General features: G+C 41.3%; 1 protein-coding gene across 3 annotated transcripts; it reads right to left on the reverse strand.

Annotated features, from left to right (window-relative positions):
• Window positions 1-506: 506 nt before the first annotated feature.
• mgat3b (beta-1,4-mannosyl-glycoprotein 4-beta-N-acetylglucosaminyltransferase b) lies at window positions 507-21230 on the reverse strand. Of its 3 annotated transcripts, XM_051112002.1 has the most exons (4): window positions 12571-12827; window positions 12380-12409; window positions 7403-7763; window positions 507-6872 (listed from the first exon to the last, which is right to left on the reverse strand). In XM_051112002.1, the coding sequence occupies exons 3-4, from the start codon at window positions 7760-7762 to the stop codon at window positions 5439-5441; spliced, it is 1794 nt and encodes a 597-aa protein (XP_050967959.1). In that variant the 5' UTR covers window position 7763; window positions 12380-12409; window positions 12571-12827; the 3' UTR covers window positions 507-5438. The 3 variants fall into 3 exon arrangements, with proteins under 3 accessions (XP_050967959.1, XP_050967958.1, XP_050967957.1); XM_051112001.1 differs by lacking the exons at window positions 12380-12409; window positions 12571-12827 and adding an exon at window positions 20479-21230; XM_051112000.1 differs by having other exon boundaries at window positions 12380-12827.
• Between the last annotated feature and the right edge of the window lie 1880 nt (window positions 21231-23110).

Raw genomic sequence — 23110 nt, forward strand, 5'->3', positions numbered from 1 at the left:
CATCATCAGAAACAAATGCTCAGTTGATTTAAAACTAGTCATCACAGTACACCCACTATGTAGTCATAACATATAACTCAAATGTTTAATTGAAATTACTACTCATTCGTAATCCCATAACATCTCTCAATAACACACAGGTTATAAGTGGTTGTTTATGTTCTCTTTGTTCAGAGGAACTTCCTGCAGTCTATGTTGGGTTCAGTAGTGTGTGTGTGTGTGTCTGTGTGTGTTTGTGAACATATGCTGCCCTCTAGTGTGCACTCAGTTCACTAGTGAAGTAGGTTTGAATACAATATGGAAACTAAAGAGTATTTAAGTATTAACAAGATCTCTCAAGTCAACATGTAGAATTTCAATTAAGAACCAGTTTTGTTTGAATGACTTGTGTTAAACAGCATCATATTTATATATTCGAATCACACACACAGAGTAATTTACCACAGTAAAACATGTAACCCACGACAGCCTTAGATTTCATCTTAACGTGTCAGTGGAAACGCAAACTGTTTTTCAAATTAATTTATTATAGTTTCTGTCATAGAATTTGTTACTTTTCTTGAAGGTTAACATATAGCCATTCATATACACAAAACAAAAAGGATTGTATAAACTCATTAATGTACACACTCCTCCTTAGCAGTGCAGGAGAGAATTCAGGGGATTCTCTGCTTTTCAAACATGTTCACTCTTTTCTCACTGATACGTCCTTCATCTGACTGCGCTTATTAGAGAAATTATTCCATCTGTGAACCAGTATGAGAAACTCTCCCACACACACACACACACACACAGAACGTGATTGGAGGAGAGGGAGAAACGAATGGACGTGATTGGAGGGGAGAGAGAGTGAGAGTGGACGTGATTGGAGGAGAGCGATCACACTGCAGCACATATAAAGTCCAGATCACAGGGGAAATGAAACCGAAAACCCATACAGTGCATCAATAATAGTGACAAACATGACAGAATGGCCTTTGTGTTATATGAGGATCGCAGCGTCTTAAACGAGATTACACATTAAGATGATTAAGAAATGTTAACTTCACCCGAACATCTAACGAAAGAAAAAACCCTTCAGTATATAGTAAAGCAGAACACACTGAATAAGTTACGCTAAAAAAAAAAATCATAAAATGCAGTGCAGATATGAACAGTTCGACAGCACAGGAGATTCTCAGCTCGTGTCCAGACAATCACAGGACGTTCACTATTATTTCCGGAAGGATCACGTGTGTTTGTGGAGACCTGAGCGCGTTTGACGCTCACGCAAATCATCTCATCTTCAGACAGCAGATGAAGCTGATGACGGCGCCAGGAAGGGCTCAATCATGTATATATGCTCACATATTTAATATCCAGGTGTTGCGCGCATGTGTCCGTATGCCACCTCATGATGAACGTCATCATTCCCTTTGATCTGTGGTGAAACACCTGCTCTTCCGCTAGTTCTTTCATTCCATATAAAAGTTGTCTCGTATTTTATATAAACGTTCGCGTTCAACCGTTTATCACAGAACAAAGGGCACGTGAGCTGCGTGTCTGTGGTGCGAGCAAAGCTCCCTGATAGACGATAGGACACCGTTCACAGGTGAGTCACAAAAAAGGCCAGATAAAGACCAGAATCAAACTTAAGGCAAGTATGCGAACGGAAACGTGCCGGAGATCAATTTACTGCGCATGCGCACTGCGTTCTCAACCGTCAGTAGCGGACCGGTCGCCTACCGCGGTCAGTTTTCTCTTTCTGTCATAGTGGAACACGAGATTTAGAAGAACCTTGTTAAAGGCCGGAATACTTTACACAGATTTTTACACAGATACACTTGTTTCAGATTTCGAGTCGAGTCGGGCTGCAGATGTCAGAAAATCGCGTGGTGTACGGTGAGTACAGACTACAATTTTTTTCTCCATCCAGTCAGAAGATTTCAAAAGTGATATTATTACACCATTTTACCATGTTATGTTTGCTATTTTGCGGATTTTGTATGCATCTGCATGAGTTTTTTGTTGTATGTGATTTTCGGTCCTTCAGTATATGATGCCCATTTTGTCTGAAACGATTTAAAAATTGGCAAGTTTATAATGTCTAGTGTTTTAAAATCTGTTACGACTTTAAAAGTCGAGTCGTGTATTCCAGCCTTTAAAGTCAGTAACTGAAAAGAAAATTCTAATTTACCAAATTCTAATTTATTATATTCAAATCCAATTTTTTCTCCCTTTTCTCCCTTTCTTATTGAGAACAATTTATCTTTCATTTGCACTCTTTAATCTCGTTTAATTTATACGTTTTATCTGACCGGTGATGTAGGCAGGATTTGTCCAATCATTAAGTGCTCTTTAACTCCGCCCCCCTCACCACTGAAATAAAAGCCAAAGCACAAAACCAAGCCTTGCCCTGCATTTTTCTTTTTCTGATAATTTGTTTCACTTGGGTGTACGTTTAAACCTAAAAGAAAGATCTGCAGCTATTTCTGTTTCATTTTGACTTAAAAGTTGAACTGTCAAGATATTTACAGTTAGCTATTAACATGTCCAACTCATCATCGGCACAACAGCATGTGCGTTTGCATACTAGCGTAAAGTGTTTCTGGCCAAGTGACTTTCACCATCATGTTTAGGACGAATAATATGGCGCGAGAGGACGGGATGGAGGGATGACGTGGAGGAGAGAGACGTTTCAGTCTTTCATACTGAGTCAGAGAAGAACTTCTCTCTCCTCTGACAGATTGATCTTCCCTTTTCTACACATAAACAGGATAGTAATAAATAAGATAAATAATGTAAACAGCAACAACATTTACAACAGCAAACAACACAAAACAAAAATGACAATAAGTCCAAAACAGTGAATGTTTGTCAGCTGAGAGAGAGAAAGAGAGCGAGAGTGATCTCCATCATCTAAAGCAGGCTCCTGATCTACAGCCAAACATCTCAACGATTTCACTGAACGAAACGATCATTAAATCCAACACAACATCTCCTCTGAGCACCTGCTGTCTCACAGGTTCAAATCAAGTCAAACGTTCTTCTAAGCTAAATGTGGCACGGCGGTTGTGGACGGACGGATCTCGCCCTGCAGATGTGAACTCGGATATGAGTCTGGCTCTCCTGCCTGTAAAATATGATGTCAACTCATGAGGTCATTCATAAGGCCGTTAATAAAGATATTCCTGCTCATGTAGGCTGCTTGATATGCAAATGTGAACTGTTGTGATTCAGTAAGAATGAAGCAAACTCCAGCCTGCTCATTAATGCTTGAGTTTCAGGATCAGAATGCAACTGAACATTCCAACTGTACTCCCAAGTGGAATTCACACAGATTTGGAGACATCCGTGCGGACACGTTTGCATCTGACGCGATCTCTCATTTGCTGCACGCATAAAGGCTGACGAAGGTCACGACCGCACCGCAATCGCAGTGGCATGAAGCACATCTGAGATCCTAACAGATGAACACTATAAATGCTTGTGGATGGAGTATGAGCACCTGTTCCTCTGCTGAGATCTCTTCAGACATCTAAAGTTGTCTCTATCTTTAGCCTGTTTATAAAGTGCCGCTGTTTGGCACTCTTGGGCACGATCAGGCCACATGGATACGTTTAGTGTCGCAGCTGACCGACCTTTTGCACAGACACTAGTGAGTAACCGGTGAAGTCATTTGTAAGCACGAGTTCATGACCCTTGACTACTGGTGATATATGTTTCACCATGGCAGTATTTTAATCCTCGCCCAGATACTTCCTATATCTGGAGACCTGTTTTTAGCAGCATGCCTGACACACAGATAACATCCTTTGGAAATGACTCCATGTCTGTGGGAGTTTGTTAATGGCTGATCTGGTTTTGAAATGACAAAACATTGCATTTTACTTGTATTTTTGGAATGAAACAGAAATGTAGGATGGGATTTTTTCTATGATGAAATGATCTCTATATGAAGATGGTTGATAAAAAAGAACTTATGATGTCATCTGTATTTCTTCAGAATATTAATGGTGAATCATTCTCAATAAGACAGGAAGATGAATTAAGAGAGTCAATGTCGATTTCATGTTGACGTTAACAGCCCCAGATGCAAAGACAGTCAGTAAATGACAGAATTATCCTAAAACAATCCCTGCGAAATCATCCGCGACTCTTCAGATCTCTGGTGCCGCTGTGTAGATGTAATTCCCCACAGATCTCTAATGCGATCAGATGGCTTCGCAGCTCTGAGAACCGGGAATTTCCAGCCCAGTTTCATAAGAAACTGTTTCCTCCTCTGACTTAAAATTAAAACACGAGAGAGCCAAGACCACCAAACACTACATGGCTTTGTTCCAAAACACAGTGAGACGCATTGCTGATTCTACTTGGTGCTAAGCTAACAACGCGACGCTCTTAAAAATGCACATTGGACTGAACTGTTCATATCAGAGCTTTTCATTGCATTTATACTCAGCAAGTCTTTGTCTGCCATCTTGAATGGATATATTTTCAAGTAGACTGACAATGCTTTCTTGGGTCTTGCCTTCTTTGGAAAAGATGACTTTGGCCAAAAGATGGTATCTTAGAAGGCAGTACGTGATGTGGAACAACCTTTGTGTTGTCTGTGCTGCCTTACGTAGTCATCTAACTAGTCTGGAACAGAGCCTCTGTCTGTCTTATTTTTATCTGGCGTCTCTCCATTCCTGTGCACAACATGGGTGGTTCACATGAACGCCTGTTCAAACAGACTAAATATCTGATCTGGAAACAGCCCTTTTCCCAGCTATAGGATGTTTTCCGCAAGGATTTCTCAAACAGGAAGCTCATTTGTGTTTTCTGAGCAGACCTCTCTCGCTCGGCACAATCTCGCGTATCGGCTCCATCGGAACCCAGCGGAGCTCAAACAAAGCTCCGTTTCTCTCGAACGGTCTCTTTCTCTCTCTCGTCCACAAACTCATTCAGAACAGCTCACAATGATACACAAAGATTTTGTTCTGACCGAGGAAAAAGACGTTTGAGTTCGGAGGAATTTACAAGCTGTCGACAAACCCAAAAATGTGGCATTTGTGCAATGAGTTTTCTTATTTTGATTCTGAACTGCAAGCAAGAAAGTCTGTGCACCAATGAAATTCAGTCTGATCACACACACATTCACTCTCTCTCTCTCTCTCTCTCACACACACACAGTCTTGTACAGTGAACACAGGAGGCATCTGTCGTAGAGTCTCTCAAAGAACGCTGGGAATCCTTCATGTAAACATCGACCAAAACAGAAAGGTTTGCTGTTGGTCTCTGCAAGGCCTGTGCTCACATGAAGCGTTTAGCTATCGGACGGTGTGGGATGTTGGGACCAAAGAGGGAGAGAGAGGAAAGAGAGGAACAGGACGGCGGTCCCTTCTCTCCCTCTCTGTTGTCCTTCCTTACAGTCTTCAATCACACCATTTTTACAAACATTCTGCCCTCGTTCTGCTTTACGCACCTCCCAGCTTGGACTGCTTGGCATAAGGGTTCTCCAACAGGTAGCGGTAGTGATCGTAATTATCCAACATGTATTTGGGGGCGTACATGTGCTCCTTAGGGTCCGAGGGTGGGTACTCCTGCACAGAGCCGTCGAACCAGCCCCCCGTTCGGATCAGCTCCCTTATGTAGTTGAGATCGCGCTTGTCCTCGTAGTCGCCCCAGCGAGGAAAGTCCCCGTTCTGGGCTGAAATGAGTTTGAAGTGAATTCCTTCCGGTGTGAAACACCAGGAGCAGTGCCAGCCTGCGAAATGGAACGGACTTCCGATCGACCACTGCACCAAGATGTGGCCGGTGTCGTTCTCGTACTTCCGGAATCCCGGCATGGTGTAGTACTCCCGCCGCCGAAGCCGAATGCCATCGTTGTCGTAGACGTCCCTCAGCATCCCGACGGTGCACCCGGACACCACCTCGAGGGAGCCCAGCTGCTTCCAGAAAAATCCATACAGGGACTTCCGCATGTGGATGGCAAAAGGCTCCGTCCAGCCGTCAAAAAGCTTCAGGAAAAGGACTCCTTCCTGAGCCGGAATTTCGTCAGCATCGTTGATGAGGAAAACGTCATCGGACCGCACGCCCACGATCCGCGCCATGCCGTCGCGAGTCAGAAACGTGCGCAGGTAGTCGTCGGCGATCCATCCGTCTTGTCGGCCGCCCTCTGGGAAGTGGTCCAGGAAGACGTAGAGGATCTTGTGACGCACGTAGTCGTACGTTCCGTTGAGCAGCAGATGCAGGAATCTCAGCGGACGCCTCTCCCCGTACGCCGTGAAGTTGGACTCGCACACGAGGAAGAGATCCACGGCCTGGATGAGCTCGCGAAAGCGCACGTGCAACAAGTCGAACTCGTGGTTCACGTTGATGGCGTTTATGACGCGCCGTGGCGTCTCGCGGGGAGTCAGTCTCTCTTTCGTGGGCAGATTGGAGTGGTACACCATAGTGGGCACTCCGCAGTAAGGGCCGTGCCACCCCGGGCGACACACGCACTTCACCAGCCGCTTGCCACGCTTGGGCTTCCCTCGAGCTGCGCCGGACTCCTCCACTGATTTTGCTGGAGTCTTTGACTCGTCAGGCTTCTGCAATATTCTCCGCTGGCCGATTCCAGCTATGCTGGGTCTCGCTTTCAGCGTCTCATCTTTAGGCGGTGCCACCTCCGTCCCCTGACGGAAGCACAGAGCGCCTGCTTTGGTGCGGACGAAATAAGGGATGCGGTCATCCTGGAGGACGTGGGTGCGGCGGTGCAGGTCGCCCAGGGATTCCAGCGGGTCTGGAGTCGACGCGTGACGCGACTGGAGCTTGTTCGCCGCAACTCTGACCGCAGAGTCTCTCTGCAGGTCGGGCTTCTGGTTGGTCGGGCTGCTGGGCTGCCAGGCGATCAAACCGCCCTTATGGACCTGATTAATGAAAAACAAGCCCCATAAGAAGACAGCAGAATCTGGACAAAGTTTCACTGACTCAGATAATTAATCTTTTGTTTACAGCGGGACGTGGTCTAGTTTTGTTGAGCCGCTCGCTCGCAGCGACTCCACCACGTTCTACATTTCAAGCGAATGGCACAGCATCAAGAAAATCCACTTCTGTTTCAAACAAAAGTGAAACATCTGACTGCTGAAAACTTGCTCATTATAAGTAATTATTGTGAAAAACTTGAGGCACAATGGGAGTCTAATACTGTAATCAGCACATTCACAATTAATTGTGGAAGCAGTAATCATAATCTTGAATATTTATTAGCCCCAGTGATTGTTTAAATACCTCTCAAAATTCAAAACGATGTTATGTATATAATTATTTTATGTCTTACATTATGTGTACATTCTTCTCATTGTCTGTAACATGTCACAACATCGATCTCTTTGTTTGAGCAACCCCACGTCAACTTTTGACTGGGGGTTAGGGTTAACCTTCCCAGTCACACACGTACCTCTGTAGTCCCTGAGCTCCTGCGCTGCGGATCTTCAGGTCTCTTCCACGGCTGTGGTGCTTCAGGTTCTTGTCCGGTGTCGAGCGCCAGGCCGCCTCCGCCTCCTCCGGCCCGGGGCTTGCTGTCCGACAGCCTGTGGACCAGCGGAGGCCCTTCCTCTGGGGAGGCGCTGGACAGCGGGGTGGTGCCCTCCTTCCAGAAGAAACCAGTGACCATGATGAAGGATTTGATGTTAGGGTAAGGTGCAGACAACTCCCTCAGCAGGGACACGTAGTGGAGAGCCTTGTAGTAATGCAGGAAGGAAATAACACACAGTCCCACCGTGCAAATCAAGAAAACCCTGTGACGTCTCATTTTCATCCTGAGAAACAGAGAGAGGGAAACAGAGTTTAGAGAGATTTAGAGAGAGTTCAGAGACTGATTTGGAAGTGAAACATTATAAGCATACACAGTCATATTCAAATGTTAAATTCAGTGTGATATTGATAACCGGTGTCATTTTAAGTTGGTCCTGTTGAGCTAACTTCATTTTACATGGAGTTTTTCCTATACATTTGACAGTTTTTCAATAAGCTCCTGCAAATATCACACAAATGACTACAGAAAAGCAGGAATTTGGGAATTGGAAATGCCATCAACAGCAACAGACTTGGGATTAAATGAATGTGAAAACAAAACAAACCCAGGCAAATCACAATGGAGGTAAAGCAATCTGATATCAACGTGCTTCTCAAGACAACTTGAGTTGATTTTGAGTGCTTCATAACTGCATCAGAAATATGAAAGTGCATTTTGTGGCCTTTTCCTCACTTTAATGCAGTATGTGATTGTAATGTAAAGTGCTCAGTGATCACGATTAGATGAAACGCTCATGAACGGGTTTCTCTCCAGCCTTTCAGAGCAGCTAAAGACCAGAAGCTCCTGTGTTTGACTTTCCAGATCATCAGTGATAGTGAGAATGTTCACTGCAATTATTCCCATCACAGTTAGATGCCAGACATCACAGACACTGAAGGCGCTGTTGTGAACTCAAGACAGAGTTCAGGACAGTATTGTGTGTGTGTACATCCTGAAACTTCATGCAATTACATCAATGCAAACACTTCTACTTGTGCTTCATTTTGTTTGTGTTGCATTCTCTGTTTGCTGCTGCCAAGCCCTGGGGTTTGTCACCGTCAGACCAACTCAAAGAGCGCATGTGAAGTGCGTTGAACTGCATTTGTGTACGAGTGCAAGAATGTGTCCTGTGAAACATCCTCTGATTCTGTGCTGCATGAACTGAGAAACTACTGTCAGAATCCAAAGCAAATAAACAGATTTCCTGGACGTGGGAGCGGAGCAGAGACATGTTGTACAGGAAGAGGCTGAATTAGCAAAGCAGCTGTTAAATACCCAGCTAACCGAGTTAATGAGAGGAACAGAGCGCTCGGCAGCGGCGCGATTGGCCGATCGGGTGTTGTGACGCAGGAAACGCGCTCGAATGACATCACGCGGCACAGCGGGGTCCGCAAGACGCAAATAAACCGACGCGTTATTGTGGGAAGAGGAATAAAAAGTGCAACAACCAGCAGCCAAATTGGATTTAACACAATCAAACTCCTACACACACATTTCTCAATTCACAGCATTTCAAACCAGTCGAGGTGCAGCCTGGATTTGAATTTTGTGATGGATTATGGGAGATTCAGGTGGAACCGTGTCGTTAGACAGGATGGTAACTGACGTTATCACGCTCGCGCATGACGGAAATGAATTCAAGGGTCTTCAGATGCATTTCTTAAAAGTTGAACTATTTCTAACATGAAATAGCATCTTAAATATGCTCACAATCACAGACGTCCATGTGACGCACATCTTTGGTTGTCAGTTTCTGTGTCACTGGCTGTACAACATGTGGAAATGATCTGATTCCGAAGCTCATATGCAAAATATAGTGCTCATAGCCCTAACACTAATAAAAGCAACGAAAGCACACGATAATAAAAATAAGTGTTAAACCAGTGATGCACATATTTTGGTGTTTCACTTCCCTATTTCAACAAATGCCAAGATGGGCTGCCAAATAGTGCAGAATCTCTGCTCAGACTCTTAAAGGACACTTTGTTTCATGCCTACAGAAGCTCTTTGACCAAACGCTGTTATTTAATGAAGGTTTGACATGACAGCGCGTGGGATGATAAAGATAAAACATCCACAGTCACAACAGATCTGCTGAGTCACATCTGAGACCTTAGAGAGCAGTTCAGATCACAAACACACACACACAAAACGTGTCTCTCCTGTGGAGTAAATCAGCTCATGTCTATCTGCTGCCCGTCTCTCTCTCTCTCTCTCTGATACGACTTTGATTTTTCCACGAGAGGAAACAACAGTCAGCGGTCACATCAGGACACTCGCTGACTCTCCTTCAAGAGACTGTGTTAGTCTCAGATCTACAGTGCACACACACACACACAGCTCTGCTGAGCTCTAGATGAAGTCCTTTCATTGTTTTTACATGAAGCTCATTAAGGAGAAACACAAACCCTCAGGGAGGTTTGTCAGATTCAGTTCACTTCTGGGAACACATCTGTGACCCAACTACAGCTAATACACACACACACACACACACACACACACACACACACACACGATGCATCCTCATCTTGCACTGTAGCAGGAATCGATCTTCACACGTGTTCGGCTCAACATTGCAGCTCGCTCTGGATCAGTCCAGTCTGGATTCTGTGATTCGGCTGCAGCAGAGCGTTTCTTATTCTTTACGAACGAGTGTTCTTGAAGTCCAACACGATACAGCCACGTTCATGGACCTCAGCAAACATCTGCTCAATATAAACACACAGACACTGCAGAGCTTCACAAATTCACAGGTGTTATCAGCAGAGTTTATGTGAGTCAGGCAGACGATATTGGACTCATAAACACACTAAACCACTGTGACCTTATATTTGACAAATATGTGTTTTTCTGGGCTAAAATATATGTAGAACATATACTAAATACAGTGTATGTTGTAAACAGAACAGCTTGGAGAAACATTTTTCAAATGTAAAATACATTTCACTTAAACCTTCAAATTCCAAAATTGATTAGATAAAGTACATTTACAATCTTAAAACACATTTTGGGTGCATGTAACGGTAACACTTTACAATAGGGTTCCATTAGTTAATGTAACAATAAACAATACATCTGTTACACTATTTATTAATCTTTATTAATGTTAATGAAAATACAGTCATTCATTGTTAGCTCATGTTAATTCACAGTGTATTAACTCATGCTAACAAGCACAACATTTGATTTTAATAATGCATCAATAAATGTTGAAATTAACATTAACTAAGATTAATAAATGCTGTAGTACTGTTCATTCTTGGTTCATGTTAAGTAAAGTAATTAACTAGTGTTAACTAACGAACCTTATTGTAAAGCGTTACCTTATTTACTTTGAAAATACATAAAAATGCCCAAAAATTTACATAGACAAACACTTACTAAAACAAATTATTTTATATGTATTTGTTCATTTTGTGCTAGAGAATGTCACTATCTGATCAGCATCTACTCATATAAACGTGTGACTCACTACAGAAATATCAACACACACACACACACACACACACACACACACACACACACACACACATTTCCGGCTCAAGACCTGTGAGAAGCAGCAGTGTGTTGTGTGAAGTAAGTGTGGACCACAGACATCACTGACCTGCCCCAGTTTCCGATTAAATGACAACAAATGTCAGCTTTTCTCAAGTCTCAGATAAACAGAGTTCATCACAGCATCCGTCAGACTGACGGCCCTCGTTCTCACTCAGAACAAGCTCAGTTCTGCTGTACTTATGAAAGCCTGCGTACGGCCCTGTTTACCACTGCTCATTTTTGCTTCATTTTCTGTGCAAACCGAGATCAACTCAACTACATCATTACTAAGTCGTAAATCCTGAGGAAGACGTAATGTATTAAGAGTTACACCAACTGTACAGAAGGCTGAATCTTATGAATCCGGTCAAGAACATGCATTATTTATCCATAAAAACAAGAAAAAAGGACTCAAACTCTAATTTCCATAATGCAAAAACAAAACCAAACAAAAAATGATCAGCACTATCACTGATGATTCTCATTATTGTAACACTGTCTTTAGTACCATAAAGATGTTTTAAAATGTATACATGCACTTGTTTCGGCATTACGGTAAAGGGAATGTTTATGTGAAAATATTTCATGATTTCAAACCAGATCTTGATGTTCCTAAATCAGGCTTCATTTTGTTCAAGCGAACTGTAATTTCCTATCATATTTGAAAAACAAACACTTACTATGAAGATCTACATTCAGATCACACGCTTCAGTTCTGAACAACACCCAAGAAACATGATCTGCCTTTCAGCTGCACTTTCATTTCCTGTCACGAGAGTCTACGTGAGGAAACCAAACACATTCACACATACTGTGTGTGTGTTTGTGCATCTATGTGTGTTTCAGGTATACCCTACGTTACACCACAAAGATGTCAATATCCAAAAATCTTGTTCTTGACATGTTTTGGTCCCCGTGAGGAAACGAGCTTTTAAATCACACAGAATGAAGTGTTTTGAGAATCTAAAAATGCCTGTAGTTTTGTGTGAGGTGTAGGTTTAGGGTAAGAGGATGGACAGTAGAAAATAACATGACACCTTTGGAATGAACCCACAAAACATGGAAACTCAGTGTGTGTGTGTGTGTTCAGGTCATTCGGTGCATGTGTGGGTCAGAAAGCACCGTGTTGGACACACTCCCAAACAGGATCTGTTACCAAGCACTGAACTAATCGACTGATTAAACTCCATGAATTTTGGATAAGAGAACGGAATTCCTCAGAGACACAACCAGATGAGACAACAACCCTCCACACACACACACACACAAACGGCAGACATAGTGACATAGTGAATCAAATGCCTGTTTTCTGCATTTACTTACAGTCGGTGTGTGTGAAGCGTCGCTCTGCATCTGGAGAAAACCATAGAAAACAAGAGAAAAGTGAAGCTGAAGAGAATGAGCTGAAAATATCAGAACCGGCAGCAACTCGGACAAACAATGAACACAACACACCTCCTGTGTGTGTAACCATAACCACAACAACAACATATACAAATCAGAGTCGAACTTACATTCAGTGACAACCAGAATGTCACTCTGTGTGTGTGAGTGTGTGTGTGTACACACGTAACCATATTTTGGGGACAAATTTGCATCTAAAAGTAAGCAAAGCCTGACAAAATCTCCAAAAACCTCCCTCATTTGTAAAACGTGTATTGACGTATACTTTTTTTTTTAATTGTAGAAATGCAGAAAGTTTTCTGCGAGAGTTAGAGTTACGATTATCTTATAAAATCTATAACTGTATAGAAAAAAACAACAGAAGTCTATGTAATGTCCCCAATTAGAGAGAAATCAAATGTGTGTGTACTTTTAAAAAATTTGCATGTTCTTATTTTGCATTTTCTGAACAATGGGCTTGTGATGCAAAACCCATGAGTGTGACGCTCTGCTGCTCTGTGCTTTCTACAGGGTTCTGAGAGCTATGAAGAGCTGCACTGTGGTTGCTAGGGTGTTCTGGGTGGTTGCTAGGTTTGTTCTTCCTGTCTGGTGTTTTGGTGTGCCGCACACTCATGTGTCAGTGATCTTCTGGTGTGTAGATGTGCATCACTCACTGTGCGTCTGTGGGTTTTTTCTGCTCCAGCAGGTGAAAACTGTGCACGTGAACACAGTATGAGCACACATCACAGTGATGAGCAACAGCCCTGATCTCCAGACACCGTCTGTGACCCATCTGAGTGTGTGTGTGTGAGTTGTTCTGGCAGACTGAAGTGCTCTACAGTCTCCCGCTGCGTCACGTATGTCACCATGGAAACGTACATCACACGTCATGTGTCACTGAAAGTGCCAGACTCAGTCTTGGACAATGTGTGTGTGAGTGTGTGTCTGCACTGCAGTACAATAGAGCTCATTCTCCAGCCACTCAATATCTGTCAGGGCACACAAACACTGGTTGTGTGTGAATGTGGGCGAGGAACTAACGCTCAAATCTGAGACTTTACAGAAATAAAATGAAGCATATTTTAGAAGCATTAAGATTTTCCTGCTTTGTGGCATTATTTTCATGACAATAAAACACATTTCACCCATACGGATTCATGACTGTGAACAGACACTTTACTTTTGGATTTGTTTGTGTTTCAAATGATTCAGTTCTCATTATTGTAATAGTGATCTGCTTATTTAAATTTGCATAAATTAAAGTCAGTAAAACAAACATGATGAACATTAATGGGTGTTTCTAACTTTTATAAAATAAAATAACCTCTTTTCAAAAGTCCTCATTTATCAAATCATGTTTGATAAAGGATATTTGAAGTGTCTGGAATAAAAAGGCAAACTCTTTTGGTGCGGATCGCCTCAATGGTGTTCTAAATACACAGTTAAATACTGAACATTTCACAGATTTTGCATCATTGGACAAAATGCTGGACTGGGAATGCATCAACTAAAATATTCTGTTCACATAATATTTAACATTTTTAATCTTCACTTCCTCCTTCCCAGCTGAAAGGGAGCTTTCTCACAACATTTGCTAACGTTCTTTTTAAAAGGATAAATCATTCTTAGTAGTAAAGTTTATGGAACGTTTTTATAACTATATACATTCTTATAATGTTGAGAGAATGTTCTTGAATCAACTTTCTCAAAACGTTCTTGTGATGTTATTCGTACTTGACTGTTCTAAGAAAAGTTTTTCGTATCTTTTATATGTAACGTTTGAAACACAAATCACGTGGCGTTTTAATGTTCTTGGATATTAATTATAAATGTCTGAATAACATAATATTCTGGGTTAAAACAGGGTTAGTAGAACATTGTAAGAAATAGTTTTGTAACCTTTATATAACATTCTAATAGCTGGACATTTCAACCCCTAGTGAAAAATAAATATACTAAAATGTATTTAAAATACATTTAGTTCATGCTAAGTATACAACAAATACATTTGCATATTATTGCACTTTTCGTATATTAAACGGGTATATTTAAAGTCTGCTAAATTGGAACAACTAATTTTGTACTTAAAGCACTTTAATTGTGCAGAACTAGTGCTGAAGTCCAACTAAACATATACTGAAGTATATTTGATTGTGCTAAAGCGGAACTATTGCTAGTATACTTTAGGTACACTTGAAATATTTTGCATTTAAAGAGCGATATTATGTAAAGATTACACAAACTTCATCAATAGTGACATCAAAACATTTTAGGCTTAATATTAAGAACTGTGCGTCGTGCACAAGCAGTGCTCCAAATGAAGCTGAATTACAACTTTTTAATAATTTTTATATCAGTAAAACTTCTCGAGCAATATGTCAGTAATAGACTTGAATTACACTTAGTTTAAAATAAAAAGCATTTTAAATCTGTTACTTTTTAACTAGGGACATTTTGGAACTATTTCAAAACAATGTTCCCACAAGACTTTTATAACCCAAGTTAGTTACACAATTACCCTTATTAGGCATAGAAACTTCACTGCAGTGGAAATAAGGCCTCAGGTGAGAAACGGGCAGCAATGAGGATAAACGTGGCTTTGCGTCGATCACAATGAACACAACAAACACACCTGATATCAGCAGAAGTCGCTCTCAACCGCCTGAGACTTCATCAAATATTTACAGGCCCGATTTTTAAACAAGTTTGCATCATTATTACTCTTTACTAGTGCTGATGTTAGAAACCTCTAGCAGTAAGTGTGAATGATTGCTCACACCGTGTGTGCGTGCTGATGCTGCTCTCAGTGATCACTGGAAAAATCCCACAGACGCTGACTGAAGGAGGAGCATCTACAGAGCAGAAGATCAGAGACTCCTCACACCTGACAGAAAGAAACGCCTCAGATGAATGCAGCAGCGCTTTCCTCGGGCTGGTTAATCGTGTAGCGCACACTGTAACAGCTGATCCGAGAGCCAGTCTTCTCATGTTCCACTGCGGGAATCAAACAGCCACATTCACAGAACTGACGCCGCCTTCCCATGAACACACGAGACTAAAGCCGGCGTCACATCAACATCGCAAAAACACCGAACGCACAGAAGTGTGGATTCAGCCCGACGCGTCTGCTACTCACAGATAAACACTGATTACGGTCCCGCTGTCTGTCTAGAGTCTGTCTGGAGACGTTTGTTTGTGCTCTAGTTAATTTCAGACAATTTTAACCACTTAATCATACCCAGCTAACAGGGAAGGTTCTGGAAAGAACAAATGTTCCTGCAGTAACGTTTGTTCAGAGTTATCTGTTTTTTAATAAAGTTCTCAGAATGTTAGCACAACAACAGTATTTACACATCATTCATGCAACATTCATGTTGCAACTTGTTTCAAAGCACAAGTCAAAAAGTAACATTCCAATGTTTGCCAAATGATAAAATGGAATGTTTCCCTGACATTTGCAAACTAAGAGGAAACATCTTAAAAACCAGCTGTTGTTAAGGGAACATTAGCAAAGATCCCTGTAAGCCGATCCACTATCAGTCGCTCCAGAGGAAAACAACAAAGCAACACGTGATTAAAGCGAAGCTTCTCTTCCATGTAAATCTGATGTTTTTCGTTATAACGCCGTGACTCTGATAACGGACAGGAAACTCAGAGCTCTATTTCTGTCATGTCACATTAGCCCCGCCCACAGTCTGATCCGATTGGCTCCACGCACTAAAAGCATTAATATGCACTGTGATTGCCACTCAAACACACAAACGAGTGTGTTATGTGTGAAGCAGTGAATGTGTTATTGCTCTAACTGGTCTGCACAGAGGATCTCAGGAGGCTCTGGCACAGGAAGCAGTCATCAGAGAGGAGGAAGCACACAGCTGGAGGAGTGTGCGTGTGTGAGTGTTTGTTTGCGTCTACTGGGCGATCCCCCCGCTGACGGGAAGCGAGTGGAACGTTCCGTCAGGCGTCGCTCGGCTCACACTCAGAGGTCACAAACAGGTCAGCACCATTTCGGCTGCAGTAGGTGTGTTCAGGACGCAGCTGTAAGGAGACACCGACCCACACAAAAACACTCTCACGCAGATCGCCTCAAATATGCCTCAAATAAAATCATTCTGGACCAAAACACGGTCCAGCCCTACTCGGAAATCGGTAATCGTTTCTCATGTGGATGCCTGTAAAAATAAATTCCCATGGCACCTCAGCGATAAACTCATAGACTCGGATGGCGACTTCTGTGATCCTACAAACCCGGGAACGCTCTGCTCACGTGGCCAGTCGCATGATTGTCTGAATAAATTCATATTTAATAATATCCTATTCATTATTTGATTATTTACATCTCCTGTTCATAAATATGAAAATAGACTCAAAACAATATCATTAAAAATGTGGAGATTAGCAGAAATAAGTTTACATACGGTCAACATAAACCTGCTTATATGTTTATCTATATAACTGTATATAATGCATGTTTTATGCTATAATAATGACTCTGTGTTTCTGTGCTTTTCTTCAATTTCCTATTTTTATTTTTAACACTCGCTGTGGTTAAAATATTGTTATGAAATACTGTTCTTGTAAATGCTATCCAGCATTTCGGTAACAAATGCAAATTATGGTGAAGCGCAACAGTTACGGTAAAAGTGATTTGAATCTATTTCTTCTTGTAAACTCAGAGATTTGGATTTGGACGGCAATTAAATTACCACACAACCTCAGTGTTCGTCAAAAAACAGTAGGAAATTCAGCCAGGGTTTTTTTATGCTGGTGGTGAGAGAAAAACACCAGCGTTCTGGATTTGGACAGCAAAAAATTCACCGACTAACCCCTGTGAATGCCGAAAATCACTTACATCCCCATAAGAAACAATCACATCAGTTGCATCATCTACAGCGTGTGCATTACAACAAAACACAACTTTTATCTCCATTTGAGATTTTCTTTCTGTGCCCTGGAAAATGTTTGTTTTATACATTTACTTAATTAAAATGATCTGTAGCAACACAACAGCTCAACATTTTATCACGATTTCAGTAAGTAACAATTAAGTTAAGACCATATGAATTTTGTTGAACTAACTGCAAATGCATGGGCATGCTTTGCAAAGGGGTTTGGGAGAGTAAAATGAAGTGTTATTTTATGCATTCGTGAGTGAAGAGCTGTCAGCGTTTGGTGTTGGGTTTTGCTGGATGGTATTGGTGCTGTTGATGCTTTTGTGGTTGTCGCTGAGCTCGAGGTTGAGCTGATGAACATGAGCTTGTTGCTTCATTTGAAGACTGTGCTCATGTTAGTGCAACGGCAAACTTAAAATGTATGTCTAAAATTAAGATAAATCAATGCTGTTAAAAAACTTGCCTTAAAAAATGAGTAAAATCAGAAAATGTGAGTAAATGAACTGGTAGAAGTTCACTTTTAGCTGAGTGTGGAATTTAATGTACTGATCATTTTTTTTTATTTAAGTGAAATTTACTTTACAAGTATGAATGTAAAAAACTTGTAAAAGACCAGTTTTTTTTCAGTGTAAATCAAGCTTAAAATTATACAAATTTTCATCTGGCAGCCACTTGCAATGTTAATCAAGTGTTTTTTAGCTAAAACCAGTCATTATTTAGTCTTTCATGCTCATCTCTCACACTTACACATGTATCTTTAGGACGTCTTCATGTACATCCTCTGCTCTTCACATGATCAGTGACTAACAACACTTCACTGCACTTGAGTATCACTACACTTCAATAATCAAGACATTCATACTGAAACACACTATTGAGAGTAACTCTGTCTATTTGCAGTTACTCTCTCAACAGAAATGAATCCAAATGAAGCCAGAGCAGAATCGCAGCACGTCTCAGACACACGTACAGACTGACTTTTCATTCCGTGAATCAGTGAGCAAAATGATTCATAACTATCAAAACAGCATCTGTCCTCCTTCCTTCTCGCAGACTCACTGAAATATGTGTGCTTTATGTGTGCATATGTTGAATAAATTTGTGCAAAAGAAGAAGCGTTGAGTTCTGAGTGAATACGAGCTCAGAAGATCAAAGAAAGTTTGTTTTCTGATTTGAGAATTATCATACACAGAACTGACCATCAACACGTCCAGCTCATCCATCAGCCTGTTCATTCAGACCTGGACCAGACACACACACACACACACACTGATCCTGTGATCACACAGTCCTCCGAATGTTGACTTCATCAGCTCGTGGTGTTTGTCTGTTATCTTACACACCATATGAGCTGAAGAAGACAGGAGACTCAACATCTGCTCACCGTGTTTTCAAACACACACACACACACACACGCCGCCCTTCACATGTCATTGTGTTCTCATCTGTGTTGTAGGTCAGTCACCTGTGAGCTGAAACTCAATCCACATCATTATCTAGAAAACAACCAAGCAGAACTGGAGCAGAGAATATAGACGGCCTGATCAAACACAGACCTTCACCTCCGCTATATCAAACCCAACTGTCCACGAGAATCACGAGAAACTGCCACAGTTCAACCCTGATGATAGAAATATGAAAACATATAAGAAATAAAGCCCATTTTTTAGCTTTAGGGTGATTTGTTTCTCATGCCATTTTCATGACAAATAGGCACATTTCTAGAAAATTCTCATTAGTGTAATGCACTTTCATTTTCATATTCGAATGATCTTTAAATCACAAAGTCTCTGTACAGTCTAATAATGTGTGAATTTAAAAGTGTATAACACTGTTACATGTTATTTTTTATTTTTCACATAACGAGAATCGAATGATAATCCGCTTTTGAGTATAATGAGAATTTAGAAGAATAAAACCTACAAACTAATACGTTGTGACGTTCAGTAAAGAGAAATCACTATGAAAATTACGTCACAATCCAAACCATGCTAAAAACAGGCTTCACTTTTTTTTGTACAACATTTTCTTATTTTTGGGTTTTTGAGTCACACGTTCTTATCACATCTAGGCATCTGATATGATGCTTCCACACAGATCTGGAGTCAAACCACATCAGGATCTGGATTGTATCTTCAAAGGCCTGCAGGGTTTCACCAACAAAATATTTATATCACACATTTACACGCATCACTGGAGATGCAAAACCAGCTAAACCATGATATTTGGCTTTGACAACAATCTGCAATGTCAAACAGCTCGTTCTGAACACAAAACCGCATCGGATCTGAGTGAAAGCGAATCAATATCAGTAATAAACAGCAGCAGTGACTGACCCTGATCAGCTAAAAACAGACTTCATTTTCTTAATTCTATGCCAAATACATGTTTTTTTGGGGTGGTTATTATGAATCAGACACATTCCTATCATCTGATATTATGTTTCCACACAGATCTGGAGTCAAACTGCATCAGAATCTGGTTTACAGGCCTGCAGGGTTTCACCAACATATACTTCAGTTACGTATTTAAATCATATTTACTCGTGCGATGAGATGCAAAACCCTGAACCCGGATATATGGCTTTGATAACAATCTGATCTGTAATGTCAAACAGCTCCTTCTGGAAACAAAACCACGTCAGATCTGAGCAGAAGTGAATCAACATCAGTTAATATTAACAGCGGCTAAAAATAGGCTTCATTTTCTTTATACCCCAAATATATTTATATATTTTAGAGGTGAGTTTTGAATCAGACATGTTCTTATCACATTCAGGCATCTGATATGATGTTTCCACACAGATCTGAAGTCAAACCGCACCAGAGTCTGGATTACAGGCCTGCAGGGTTTCACCAGCACAATGCTTCAGTTAGATATTAAATTCATATTTACAGGCCTGGCGTGATGTTTGGCTTTGATATCATAATCTGCAATGTCAAACAGCTCGTTCTGGAGACAAAACCACATCGGATCAGCATCAGTAATATCAATAATAGTATCAGCAGCGGCAGCAGCGAGTGTTTATTAGACGCCCGTGACTGCGGCTCGTTTAGCCGTTTCTCTTTGACCGAGCAGATGCTGCTCCCCATCCACCGACCCGTCTGTCTGTCCGTCCGTGTAAGAGTGTGTGTGTGTGTGTCTCACCCATCGCCTGACGCTCCTCTAGATGTTCATTGCGGATGGAGGCGCTGCGGTTGGTCAGGGTGGAGGTGAATGCGAGGCTTTTGTTCGCATCGGAGCGGTCGGATGTGTCGCGGAGGGCGGATGATGCTTCAGTGACGCTCGGCCGGTGATGCGGGCGGATCGCGCTCGGGTCGGGCGTCCGCGTGTAAATCCATCCTGCTGCGGAAGAAAGACAAAATCACTCTCGATGCGCGTCGACGGCTCGATCCCCGCTTGATCTCCGTTAACGGGAGCACTGAGCCCGTCCGCGCTGCTTCCCTCTCGGTCTGTTTTCTGCTCAAATGACGCTCTTCCGCCCAGCAGTGATCGGTGTGTCCGTCGGTACCGGGGGCGCAGAGACCCGCAGCTCCGCCCTCCGGACCACCGACACAAACACAAACACACACCGAGTGCGACAACCAGCGGATCACTTCAGCATCATGCAGCTCTTCATCCTCCACACGAGCACATTATTCATCATAAATCATCGCTGATTCATCCGACGAACGTTTCAATCACGTTAATATCAAAAGGCGACGAGATGTGAGCGTGTTCTGAACGTCTGCGGCTCGAGTATCAAACAGCAACCGTGTTTTGTTCAGCTGACTATATTTTAGCACAAAGTATCAAATGCACATCTCAGCAGACAAACTATTGTCTCACATTAAACGAAGTCGCATGAAAACGAATCAGTTTCTCAGCTAACAGGGAACGTTCGCAGAACTTGAGCTAACGTTCTGGCAGATTCTCTCAAAGTTATTAAGTAACACTCTACCAGTAACATGAACAGAACGTCCGCCTAAATGTTCTGAACGTTTGTACAAAAATGTTATTTATACATCTATGGAACGCTTTTGAGTTCTGTAACATTTTCGTCAAAAGTAACATTTCCATGTTTGCAAAACAATACAATGGAACGTTTCCCTTAATATTGTCTGTAACATGACGAAACGTCTTTTAAACATTTCACAAACTGGATGTTTTGACCGTCCTGAGAACAATTAGAAACATTTTTTTCACAACTAAATGGGAACGTTAGCAAAACGTTCCTTGAACATATTTAGAACAAATGGAATGATACATATTTACAAAAAATGTAATTGTGACACCCAGGAAGTGACATCATTTGAAAGACTAGTAAATCTTCTCATTTACTTTCACTTTTTTTTGCAAATTGAGACTGACATTCATCAATATCAGTCACTCAACCCTGTTACCAAATGTGTTGGTCAAACAAACATTTTGCATTGAAGAATGCAAAAGAAAGATTAAAACGGAGAAAATGACAAATAAAACAACTAAATCATTTTCATTTTGACCTTTGGTGGCTGACAGTCAACACTGACCTTCATGGAAAGATTCAAAGCAGTCGAGTTTGAACAACCTCTCCATTTTTTGGTGGTGCGTTTCCCGAAAGCAACTATGGTCGTTGCCAATAGATTTCAATGGAACTAACAACCATAGTTAGCTAACGATGCTTTTGGGAAACGCACCCCAGATGACTAATTTCTGTTGGTGTTTATCATATAAGATTTACCGGACTTCAGTTTTGCTTTGTGTCAGACAAACCGCTTTTTAAATGAAACACATGATCTTAATTCACAGCAGGCCCAGTCTCTGACCCGCTCTGAGCTTCTACCATCGTCTGCTCGCTCTATTTCTGTGTGCAACAAGATATCAAAGAAGGAAAGGCTTGATTTACATTGACTGGACGGTGTGAAGCGTCTCACGATCAGCACATGCCAGTGAATCTCACACAATAAAACCAGACATGTCTGATTTCATAAAACTTTCCTATCTGAGTCTCTTGATGCTGCATCATTACAGTCTCACGTGTTTTCCAGGAAATTTGAATCAAGTCTGAGAAATCAGTAAATTCATCTATTATAGCGCCACCTTGTGGTTAAAGCTAAGCCCAAAACTGGTGAAAGACTTCTTGATGATCAGGCATTCACAAGCCATCTTTAGATTTTTTTTCCACATGTTATGTCTGTAAAACTGGAATAAAAGGACTGGTTTTTAAATATTGTTCATTAGGGTCCCATGATGATGGGTCACTCTGGGCTGGTGAATTTTAGGAGCAAAGCATCATCACTCAAATGTGCTGTCATTATCATTTGAAAATGACAAATCGGCTCTCATTTACTTGAAATAATCTGAACAAAACAGCAGATACAGTGCACGACCTGGACGCTGACTCCTCTCATCATTTTCCATATTTAAAGCTGAAGTGTGCGATTGTATTTTGGAGGCGGGGCTGTCTGTCTGACCAATGGCAGACATGCAGGGCTGTTTAAAAATGTCACAATTCAAACCAATTTGTGATAACTGATCCTGAACCACTGGGAGAAGAGCTGCTGTAACCTGTGTTTATACAGCACCGATGTTAACTAAAACTATTAAAAATCTATTTTAAACAGTGTTGAATTCAAATAAATCTAAAATTATCCTAAATATTATGTTGAAAAACTTACAAATTTAAGTGAAAATTAGAACTAAAATAAGGTTAAATAAAAATAATGCTAAACAGAATTACATAATTACTTTATTTGGATTTTTTTTGTTATATTTATCTTTAAAAAGTATATTTTTAAATAGATTTCAAAAAACAAAC

This window comes from Labeo rohita, chromosome 6 (assembly GCF_022985175.1).
Source record: "Labeo rohita strain BAU-BD-2019 chromosome 6, IGBB_LRoh.1.0, whole genome shotgun sequence".
NCBI lineage: Eukaryota > Metazoa > Chordata > Actinopteri > Cypriniformes > Cyprinidae > Labeo > Labeo rohita.